This window comes from Thalassophryne amazonica, chromosome 5 (assembly GCF_902500255.1).
Source record: "Thalassophryne amazonica chromosome 5, fThaAma1.1, whole genome shotgun sequence".
NCBI classification, from domain to species: Eukaryota; Metazoa; Chordata; class Actinopteri; order Batrachoidiformes; family Batrachoididae; genus Thalassophryne; species Thalassophryne amazonica.
The window spans coordinates 110,255,041-110,267,238 of NC_047107.1; the positions used below are offsets into that span (position 1 = coordinate 110,255,041).

Genomic DNA, 12,198 nt, shown 5'->3' on the forward strand with positions numbered 1-12,198 from the left:
TTTATTCCACCTTGTAACAGCTCCTGGGCATATGTGAGCATAAACTTGACTCTTCCGGAGAGCAGAAATGCAGCTGTGGAAAGTGTATGCACTGCTAAGTTTGGACTTGACATTAAGGTTGGCACTCAAGCAAATAAGTGTTATTATCCCTGTTTTTTGGAATATGAGTGTTTAAAGATTTTTGAAATTTATCTTGCTTTGTCTATTATAAAACATTAAATCCACAAGTCTGATGCCGTGTTGATACTTATGCTGCGAATCCTCCTCAGTGCAGAAAATGGACTTCAGTCTCCCACTTAAAATGGACACTTATTTTTTTTTACCCGAGGCCAAACTATGGCCATCAGGTATTGCAAAGACTTTTTGTCTGTCTCTGTGCTCAGCATAAGTCCAGTCCTATTACTTCAAATTCACAGGAAGTATTCTTAGGACACAGACCTTGGACAAGTTAAAGATGGCTAACCTTGACCTATTTTAAGCAATCAAAAGGTCACATTCTTTCTACACACTCTTCCATTGATTACATGCTCATGCAGCTGAGGGTGTGTTCTATATTTTCATCTTGGGGTACTCTTTGTATTTATTTACCTTGCCTAAGTGGTTTCACAATGGGCCTGCAACCCCCCCTTAGGAATTATAATAACCACATCTCAAAATGGATATTTTCCATTCTAAATTCTGTAGTACTCTAATTTCCACATACAAAAACAAATATCCATCCATCCATTTTCTTCCGCTTTAGCCAGAGTCGGGTCGCAGGGGCAGCAGCTCAAGCAAAGCCGCCCAGACCTCCCGATCCCCACACACCACCTCCAGCTCCTCCGGGGGAACCCCAAGGCATTCCCAAGCCAGCTGAGAGATGTAGTCCCTCCAGCGTGTCTTGGGTCTTCCCCGGGGGCCTCCTCCCAGTGGGACGTGCCCGGAACACCTCTCCAGCGAGGCATCCAGGGGGCATCCGGAAAAGATGCCCAAGCCACCTCAACTGACTCCTTTTGACGTGGAGGAGCAGCGGCTCAACTCCGAGCTCCTCCCGAGTGACCGAGCTCCTCACCCTAAGACAAAAACAAATCTGATCAGAAAAATATTCAGACTGAAGACAGCCTCCATTGCTGCTGTGTAACTTGTGTTCTGTTTCAGAAGGATAATTGTTTTGTAAACAAGTCATTGTTAGTTTCAGTTAGTGGTTACGGTATGTGTAAGAGAGTTGTCAAATCATAAAAAAAAACAAACTAAAGAGAAATTATTTTCTTGGGGGTGCAAGCTGGAATCTATGTAATTTTTTTTGCGATAGTATATACAGTGCATCCAGAAAGTAATCAGTGCTTTACTTTTTCTACATAGTTATAACCTTTAAAAAAAAATATTTTTTTACCCCCTCGAAATTCTAATCACAAACCCCATAATAAAATTTCTTTTTCCTCAAATTACTAAAAATAAACTGAGAATTCACATGTGTATTCACAGCCTTTGCTCAATACTTTGTTGATGCATCTTTGGCAGCAATTACAGCCTCAAGTCTTCTTGAATATCAATCAATCAGTTCAATCAATTTTATTTATATAGCGCCAAATCACAACAAACAGTTGCCCCAAGGCGCTTTATATTGTAAGGCAAGGCCATACAATAATTACGTAAAAACCCCCAACGGTCAAAACGACCCCCTGTGAGCAAGCACTTGGCGACGGTGGGAAGGAAAAAAAACTCCCTTTTAACAGGAAGAAACCTCCAGCAGAACCAGGCTCAGGGAGGGGCAGTCCTCTGCTGGGACTGGTTGGGGCTGAGGGAGAGAACCAGGAAAAAGACATGCTGTGGAGGGGAGCAGAGATCAATCACTAATGATTAAATGCAGAGTGGTGCATACAGAGCAAAAAGAGAAACACTCAGTGCATCATGGGAACCCCCCAGCAGTCCAAGTCTATAGCAGCATAACTAAGGGATGGTTCAGGGTCACCTGATCCAGCCCTAACTATAAGCTTTAGCAAAAAGGAAAGTTTTAAGCCTAATCTTAAAAGTAGAGAGGGTGTCTGTCTCCCTGATCTGAATTGGGAGCTGGTTCCACAGGAGAGGAACCTGAAAGCTGAAGGCTCTGCCTCCCATTCTACTCTTACAAACCCTAGGAACTACAAGTAAGCCTGCAGTCTGAGAGCGAAGCGCTCTATTGGGGTGATATGGTACTATGAGGTCCCTAAGATAAGATGGGACCTGATTATTCAAAACCTTATAAGAAGAATTTTAAATTCTGTTCTAGAATTAACAGGAAGCCAATGAAGAGAGGCCAATATGGGTGAGATATGCTCTCCTTCTAGTCCCCGTTAGTACTCTAGTTGCAGCATTTTGAATTAACTGAAGGCTTTTCAGGGAACTTTTAGGACAACCTGATAATAATGAATTACAATAGTCCAGCCTAGAGGAAATAAATGCATGAATTAGTTTTTCAGCATCACTCTGAGACAAGACCTTTCTAATTTTAGAGATATTGCGTAAATGCAAAAAAGCAGTCCTACATATTTGTTTAATATGCGCTTTGAATGACATATCCTGATCAAAAATGACTCCAAGATTTCTCACAGTATTACTAGAGGTCAGGGTAATGCCATCCAGAGTAAGGATCTGGTTAGACACCATGTTTCTAAGATTTGTGGGGCCAAGTACAATAACTTCAGTTTTATCTGAGTTTAAAAGCAGGAAATTGGAGGTCATCCATGTCTTTATGTCTGTAAGACAATCCTGCAGTTTAGCTAATTGGTGTGTTCTGGCTTCATGGATAGATAAAGCTGGATATCATCTGCGTAACTGAAAATTTAAGCAATGCTGTCTAATACTGCCTAAGGGAAGCATGTATAAAGTGAATAAAATTGGTCCTAGCACAGAACCTTGTGGAACTCCATAATTAACCTTAGTCTGTGAAGAAGATTCCCCATTTACATGAACAAATTGTAATCTATTAGATAAATATGATTCAAACCACCGCAGCGCAGTGCCTTTAATACCTATGGCATGCTCTAATCTCTGTAATAAAATTTTATGGTCAACAGTATCAAAAGCAGCAATGAGGTCTAACAGAACAAGCACAGAGATGAGTCCACTGTCTGAGGCCATAAGAAGATCATTTGTAACCTTCACTAATGCTGTTTCTGTAATATGATGCCACAAGCGTGGTGCACCTGTCTGTCTCTGGCCCGTTGTGCCCATTCCTCTATGCAGCACCTCTCAGGCTCCATCAGGTTGGATGGAGAGTATCGGTGCATAGCCATTTTCAAATTTCTCCAGAGATCTGAAAAATTGACTTTTAAAATACATATTTACACATCACCTACAAATTTGTCACCGCTGTTCATACCCCCCAAAAAGCCTTAATTAGGTGTTGAATTTTTTGCTAATTGTCTGACAAACCCAAGACAGGTTAAACAAGTAGAAGACATGATCTTTATTATTAAAATTTCACAAAAAAAAAAAGTTTCAACACTTAATACTGTATTAGTAAATGCATTTACATCAGTTTGATTTCCCTTTGAGAATCCAGTATCAGCAGCACTCTGGCAACACCGATTAATGCTTAATGTAGAGAACACTTTTGGGTTACTAAAATAAAAATCATACTTTACACATTATTAGCCTGTACTTAAGAAGAAGAAAAAAAAAGACCTCCAGCTTACAGTGAGCAGCCTGAATACATTGTTTTTTGTTTTGTTTTTTTTAAGCAAAGTGCACTGGCTGCATTATTACAAACCTCACTCAGCGGTGTCTAACCGGTTCACAAATCTAATTTAAAAAGGGGTCTAAAGAGAAGCTGGAAGAGGTCAAAGTACCTGCTCAGAAATACCTTTTGTCATCTTTGCAGTCTTTGTCAGTCTTTGCACTGCCACAGCAGGCATCTGCACAAAAAGCAGCGTAACATATTCCTCCTTTGTTCAAAACTTATGGAAAAACAAGGCTGAGACCAAGGCCAACAGCTATGTTTTCATTTCATACAAGTGGGTTTCAGGATTAAAAAGTGAGTGACACCTTTTACAAAGTGACACCAGAACAGTTCAGGACCTTCAGCTCTGGTCACATCTGCTTGGTCAAAGTGTACGACTCTGCTGATTTGTTCAGGGACAGCTGGGTGTCACTGCCATCAGAGAAAGCCGGGTTTAACCCATAGATGGTGGGTGAAATGGTAGGCTGTGGAGTAACTACTCTGGATGCCTGGTTCCCCCAAGACTCCCACTCAGTTCTGGGCCCATGGAGGGAAAGGCTGGCACTTCCTGCAGCCATCCTGTTCTGCTCATATGACCCGCTGACTGGTCTGTTCAGCACAGCAGAGGAAGAATCCTGACCCTGGTGCTCAGCTTGGACTAGTGGCTGCCGGTCTTCCTCTTCACAGATTGCAAACACTGGCATGCTGATATGGTCCTCCTCGCCTGAGAAGTCAGACTTCTTTCTGGGTTGAACACCCTCACCCTGACCCTGAGGGCAGGAGGACGAACCTGACGTGCCCTCGGAGAAGGCGACTCTGTCATGAGACGTTCCCGAGGCCTTGGTAGAGTTGGTCATCCCAGAGAGCAGGCCGAAACACGGCCCTGTGAAGAGGGAGCGGCGCAAGTTGCTGGTGGAGTTGAGGCGCCGCTGCCTTTGGGCAGGCTGCGCCAGGGGGTAGGAGGCACTGCTGTGGGACGAGTCGCAGATGGGGCTGCTGCCTGCCTTGGATGCCAGGTGAACATCTGAGAAGACCTTCCTGGTATCACCACCTCGACCATCTACTACAAGACTGGACGGAGCCTGAAATGAGAGAAAACAGTTTGTTTCATATTTAATTACTTTGAGTCTAATGAACCAAAATATCACAGAATTAAGTCCATCAGTTGCAATAATAACGGTATGAGAACAGAACAGCCACTTCAGAACTTCGTTAGAAGTTCATTCAAGAAAACAAGATCATTACCTCCACTGAGGCTTTATAATGCTATGAACTGCATTCATATATTGGCCAACAACAGGTTTCTGTGTAAAGACTGATTTAATGGAAATGTGCAGAGAATGAAGCAACACTCCCTCTGTGCTCTGAACTTTTGTTCCCTTTTACACTGTCAAGCTGGATCCCTATGCATTGGTGCGTATGATTTCTGTTTGCGACAGCCCTCCCCTGAGAAATAGTTGCCCCTCATTTAGGAAGTGACCGCTTGACTTAACTTTTCTACTGCCATTCATTCTGCTTAATGCAGAGGAGGGAGGGTTGAGGAGGAGTGGCCGAAGAAGGAAGCTTTGTTTATATCCTGAATTGTGCAAGTGTGACATCAAAAAAGGCAGAATGCCATCATCCATGCACCTGTCAGTACAATGACTAAAAATTAATTTCAAATCAATTTGAATGACAATTTTGGGTCCCACCTGGAATAAAAGCTAAAAACAAAAAACTAATTTGGGGGGGTGGAGGTGATTTTTAAGTTCAAAATACAGCCACTTTTGCTGAAACGGATCCTGTAACAATAAATTCATTCTGAAAATAGATTATTTTTTCCTTTGAGGTTAATGCAGATAAATTAAAAGTAAAACCATGTGAGTGCTCCTTATAAGCATTGGGTGTAATGGTTGTGGTACTGACGCTGTCCACCAGCTTGGTGAAGGGACTGCTGGAGTTCCAGCTGCACCACTTCTTGTGTAGCTGTGGGATCGGCGGGATGAGGTCCTGAAAGGTGCGGACGCTCCACGCCCTCGGCCTGATGCCGGACGTGGCACCAGGAGGTGCAGCGGTACAGTCTGGTGAGGCCCAATCACCTGCAGGATTCGAACCTGTGTCACTATGCCTCAGAAACCTGTCCCACTGCTGAGAAACGTGTTTAAAAAAAAAACAAAAAAAAACAACAGGTTGTTGTCACCAAATCACATGAATTTATGAAAAATTCCTAACTCATATTTATATAACAAGCACCATACTTGTTACACAATTCATATTTTTTTTTCCCCAATATAGAATATTTGCCCCCCTCAAAATTCTATTCACAACACCCCACAATAACAAAATGGAAAAACTTTTCATTTATGCAAATGTATATAAAAAATAAAATCATATGTACATATTCACACCCTTTGCTCAATACTTTGTTGATGCACCTTTGGCAGCAATTACATTACCTTAAATCTTCTTGAATATGATGCCACAAGCTTGGTGCGCCTATCTTTGGGTAGTTTTGACCATTCCTCTTTGCAGCACTTCTCAAGATCCATCAGGTTGGATGGGGAGCGTCAGTGCCCAGATATTTTCAGATCTCTCCAGAGATGTTCAATCAGATTTAGGTCTGGGCTCTGGCTGGGCCACTAAAGGACATTCACAGAGTTGTCCTGAAGCCACTCCTTTGATATCTTGGCTGTGTGCTTAGGGTCACTGTCCTGCTGGAAGATGAACCGTCGCCCCACTCTGTAGCAGGTTTTCATCCAGGATGTCTCTGTACATTGCTGTATTCATCTTTCCCTCAATTCTAACTAGTCTCCCAATTCCCGACACTGAAAAACATCCCCACAGCATGATGCTGCCACCACCATGCTTCACTGTAGGGATGATGTCTGGCATTCACACCAGAGTTCAATCTTTGTCTCATCAGACCAGAGAATTTTGTTTCTCGTGGTCTGAGAGCCTTTCAGTTGAGTTTTGGCAAACTCCAGGTGGACTGCTATGTGTCTTTTACTACGGAGTGGCTTCCATCTGGCCACTCTATCATACAGGCCTGATTGGTAGATTGCTGCAGAGATGGTTGTCCTTCTGTAAAGTTCTCCTTTCTCCCCAGAGGAATGCTGGAGCTCTGACAGTGACCATTGGGTTCTTGGTTATCGTCCTGACTAAGGTCCTCCTCCCCTGATTACTCAGTTTAGATGGGTGGCCAGCTCCAGGAAGAGCCTGATGGAGCTGAACTTCTTCCACTTATGGCTGATGGAGGCCACTGGGCTCATTGGGACCTTCACCACAGCAGAAATGCCTCTGTACCCTTCCCAAGATTTGTGCCTTGAGACAATCTTGTCTGAGGTCTACAGACAATTCTTTTGACTTCATGCTTGGTTTGTGCTCCGACATGCACTGTCAACTGTGGGACCTTATATGGAGCCAGGTGTGTGCCTTTCCAAATCATGTCCAATCAACTAAATTTATCCCAGATGGAATCCAATTAAGTTGTAGAAACATCTCAAGGATGATCAGTGGAAACAGGATCCACCTGAGCTCAATTTTGAGCTTCCTGGCAAAGGCTGTGAATACTTATGTACATGTGATTTCTAATTTGTTTTTTTATATATAAATTTGCAAAAAAAAAAAAAAACCTCAGTCATTACGGGGTGTTGTGTGTAGGCGTTTGAGGAGAAAAAAATGAAATTCATCCATTTTGGCATATGGCTCTAACATAGAATGTGGATAAAGTGAAGCGCTGTGACGACTTCCCAGGTGCACAGTACAATAGCTGTAGTCACATTGAGTACCCACAAGAGGGTGGTATTGTCCAAGCATGTGAAGAGAAACCGGCATTATGCAGAGCAACACTACAAATTGGGTTTCACTGTTCCGGCTCCGATAAAGGTCTTTTCCTCCCCCCATCCCTCAGTGATCACAGAACATTTTCGGCAGAAAAGGCATTGTGCTTGATCAACAAAGTTAACACTGAATGATATTAAGTGGTGGTTGTCGATAAAAAAAGTTGTTAATTATGTTATGAGAAGGCAATGAACAGAGAACAAAGTGTCTCATCTCAGTCTGACCAATGAAAAGGCAGAAACAGTAATGGTCACGATCGGTTGACGTTACCTGTAAAGACACCTTGACACTTGTACAAATTTGATCCGTGCACTGGCATACAATCTTGCGTGCCAATGAGTAGACTGTTGTAAACTGTGTGAGGCCCTGCGCGCAAAGACACAGTGTTTGTGAATAGGTTGCGCAATGTTCATGGCTAGTTCACGCAAGTGGCACGAAATTTATTTGTGCCAGAAACTGTGAACATTTCAAAAGTTTCTTTGTGCACTGTCACACAGAATCGCACAGTTTGCAACGGTTTACTCATTGCCACAGAAGACTGTGTGCCAGTGCAGGGATCAAATTCGTGGTGGCTTAACAGTGCAAATAGTGGTTCTTGAAATGAAAGGAAGAAAAACACCTCTCGTTTTTGCACAGGTTCTGCACAAACTTGTCAGCATCCAATGCAGATTGCAGCCACCTCTCCCATGTTGGCAGGTAAGGTAATACGCAGTTTTGATGAGTACAGGAGGACATGCCTGAGTCCCCACTTGTTGAGTTCCAGTATGGTGCTCTTTAACTCAGCATGCTGTCTCAGCACCTCAGGGTTGAAATCTTTGTAGAGCTGAATCTCATGTCCATTGTAAGTCAGGTCACCCCTCTTAAGTGCCTCGTGAATCACCAGATCTTTCATTTGATAACGATGAAAGCTCAGGATAAGTGGTCGTGTCTTCCTCTAGAAGACGGTTTAGGGGCTGAGCTTTGGTGCGCCCTGTCCAATTCCAGCAGTGAAGCAGTCGAGGAGTGGGGGGGGGGGCAGATCCTCAATAGCTTGAGGTAAACCCACAATCCCAACATTATGGCTTCTGCTGCATTCTTCCAGGGCTGCCATCTTGGATTTTAACCACTCGTCATTTGGCAGTGCAGAGTACTCTGCCTTGAGCTGGTCCAAACACTGATCAAAATCAGTGTGCACAGATTCAAGAGAATTAATGTGTAAACCGTCGTCACACCCTGCTGAGTGGACACTGTCCAGCTCGGATGACAAACTTTCAAAATAAAGCTTCAAGTCTGCAGATACCACAGCTCTGTGGTCTTCCATCAAAAGGCTGATTTCCACTATAGTTACAGGTGCGGCAAGTAGTGAAGTTTCTCATGCGGACTTCCTTTTAGACTTGGACATTTTGCAGGCGATCAGAAGACTGTAAATATGATAAATAAAACTGGGATTCCAAGAAAAAAGTGCAAGGTTTGCAAGGCAAAAAAAAAAAAAAATTGAATAGTGCAGCGGAGTCTACTCCATAAATGCCATACCAGAAGTCCAAAGTTCCAATTTGTAAGTCAGCACCTAAATGCACCACAGTGGATGAACATTAAATTAAAGGCCAAACACATACCATCATGTCATTGATATGACGTAGTAGTGGTAAACATGGTTCACTTTAAGGACTGGTTACTCTGCGTCACTCAGTAAAGCGATCAGCGTCACTTGAGGTCATGCCCGTATATAGAGGGGGTTCAAAATATACAAAAATACATGCAAAAACTAATACTACTAATCATCATCATATGTGGATAAAATATATCAGCCACAGAATGAGCACCATTGTGTTTAACCACTTGTTTATTGTAGTATTTAACTTATTATGTCCGCATCAGCTGGGATTATCCTAGTAATTCTTGTTTGTCTTCTAAATCAGGGCCACACTGGGGAAACATCTCATGCTAGCACCCGTGGTCAGCCCTGGTGCACAGTGGTGCACATTATTCTCTGGCTGACAATTGCGCATGTTCCATGTGTGACTTCTTTGATGTTGTGGACTTTACGTATTTAATCTTGGAAAACATTGTACAAGTGGGTGAGTGCCCTGCTCAGGTTTTTTTTTTTTTCTCCTTTTGTATTTTTTGTTCTCATCAGTGGAGCTGGTAGGCGTTGTTAATTTTATTTTAATTTGAGTGTGTTGGATTTTGGATCTCGATGTGTGCAGACTCTGTTCTCTGTACTGAAGCAACATGCTGTTTCAACCCCGTTATACAACCCCTGGCAATAATTATGGAATCACCGGCCTTGGAGGATGTTCATTCAGTTGTTTAATTTTGTAGAAAAAAAAACGCAGATCACAGACATGACACAAAACTAAAGCCATTTCAAATGGCAACTTTCTGGCTTTAAGAAACACTATAAGAAACAGGAAAAATAATTGTGGCAGTCAGTAACGGTTACTTTTTTAGACCAAGCAGAGGGGAAAAATTATGGAATCACTCAATTCTGAGGAAAAAATTATGGAATCACCCTGTAAATTTTCATCCCCAAAACTAACACTTGCATCAAATCAGATCTGCTCGTTAGTCACGATACGATACGATACAATACACTTTGTCCCCTCAGGGAAATTTGTCTTGGACTCATGCTAAGTGCCTTTACAAAAGGAAAACAAACAGATACAAGTAAAAACACAACCACATCCATAACAAATTAATATGACAGGAAGTCAGGAGAAACACCATAAGTATTGCACAATTCCAGTTTTAGACATTATTGTTTCATTAGGTCTCTCTCTTCTCATTAGGTCTCTCTCTTCTAAGTCCCTGTTGGTAAATGATATAATAATTGATCAACATATTGATTTATTCTGCCTTACAGAAACCTGGTAACAGCAGGATGAATATGTTAGTTTAAATGAGTCAACACCCCCGAGTCACACTAACTGTCAGAACGCTCGTAGCACGGGCCGAGGCGGAGGATTAGCAGCAATCTTCCATTCCAGCTTATTAATTAATCAAAAACCCAGACAGAGCTTTAATTCATTTGAAAGCTTGACTCTTAGTCTTGTCCATCCAAATTGGAAGTCCCCAAAACCAGTTTTATTTGTTATTATCTATCGTCCACCTGGTCGTTACTGTGAGTTTCTCTGTGAATTTTCAGACCTTTTGTCTGACTTAGTGCTTAGCTCAGATAAGATAATTATAGTGGGCGATTTAACATCCACACAGATGCTGAGAATGACAGCCTCAACACTGCATTTAATCTATTATTAGACTCTATTGGCTTTGCTCAAAATGTAAATGAGTCCACCCACCACTTTAATCATATCTTAGATCTTGTTCTGACTTATGGTATGGAAATAGAAGACTTAACAGTATTGCCTGAAAACTCCCTTCTGTCTGATCATTTCTTAATAACATTTACATTTACTCTGATGGACTACCCAGCAGTGGGGAATAAGTTTCATTACACTAGAAGTCTTTCAGAAAGCGCTGTAACTAGGTTTAAGGATATGATTCCTTCTTTATGTTCTCTAATGCCATTTAACACAGTGCAGAGTAGCTACCTAAACTCTGTAAGTGAGATAGAGTATCTCGTCAATAGTTTTACATCCTCATTGAAGACAACTTTGGATGCTGTAGCTCCTCTGAAAAAGAGAGCTTTAAATCAGAAGTGCCTGACTCCGTGGTATAACTCACAAATTCGTAGCTTAAAGCAGATAACCCGTAAGTTGGAGAGGAAATGGCGTCTCACTAATTTAGAAGATCTTCACTTAGCCTGGAAAAAGAGTCTGTTTCTCTATAAAAAAAAAGCCCTCCGTAAAGCTAGGACATCTTTCTACTCATCACTAATTGAAGAAAATAAGAACAACCCCAGGTTTCTTTTCAGCACTGTAGCCAGGCTGACAAAGAGTCAGAGCTCTATTGAGCTGAGTATTCCATTAACGTTAACTAGTAATGACTTCATGACTTTCTTTGCTAACAAAATTTTAACTATTAGAGAAAAAATTACTCATAACCATCCCAAAGACGTATCGTTATCTTTGGCTGCTTTCAGTGATGCCGGTATTTGGTTAGACTCTTTCTCTCCGAGTTATTTTCATTAGTTACTTCATCCAAACCATCAACATGTTTATTAGACCCCATTCCTACCAGGCTGCTCAAGGAAGCCCTACCATTATTTAATGCTTCGATCTTAAATATGATCAATCTATCTTTGTTAGTTGGCTATGTACCACAGGCTTTTAAGGTGGCAGTAATTAAACCATTACTTAAAAGCCATCACTTGACCCAGCTATCTTAGCTAATTATAGGCCAATCTCCAACCTTCCTTTTCTCTCAAAAATTCTTGAAAGGGTAGTTGTAAAACAGCTAACTGATTATCTGCAGAGGAATGGTCTATCTGAAGAGTTTCAGTCAGGTTTTAGAATTCATCATAGTACAGAAACAGCATTAGTGAAGGTTACAAATGATCTTATGGCCTCGGACAGTGGACTCATCTCTGTGCTTGTTCTGTTAGACCTCAGTGCTGCTTTTGATACTGTTGACCATAAAATTTTATTACAGAGATTAGAGCATGCCATAGGTATTAAAGGCACTGCGCTGCGGTGGTTTGAATCATATTTGTCTAATAGATTACAATTTGTTCATGTAAATGGGGAATCTTCTTCACAGACTAAAGTTAATTATGGAGTTCCACAAGGTTCTGTGCTAGGACCAATTTTATTCACTTTATA

The 12,198-nt window shown here is 41.8% G+C and overlaps 1 protein-coding gene across 1 annotated transcript in view; it reads right to left on the minus strand.

Annotated features, from left to right (window-relative positions):
- Positions 1-4,050: 4,050 nt before the first annotated feature.
- The window catches only part of si:dkey-112e17.1, a 114,709-nt gene continuing 106,561 nt past the window's right edge, over positions 4,051-12,198 (minus strand). The window contains exons 10-11 of the mRNA XM_034169603.1: positions 5,585-5,806; positions 4,051-4,761 (exon numbers count right to left, since the gene is read on the minus strand). Of these exons, the coding sequence (XP_034025494.1) occupies positions 4,051-4,761; positions 5,585-5,806 (933 nt within the window). The remainder of the gene's footprint in view (positions 4,762-5,584; positions 5,807-12,198) is intronic.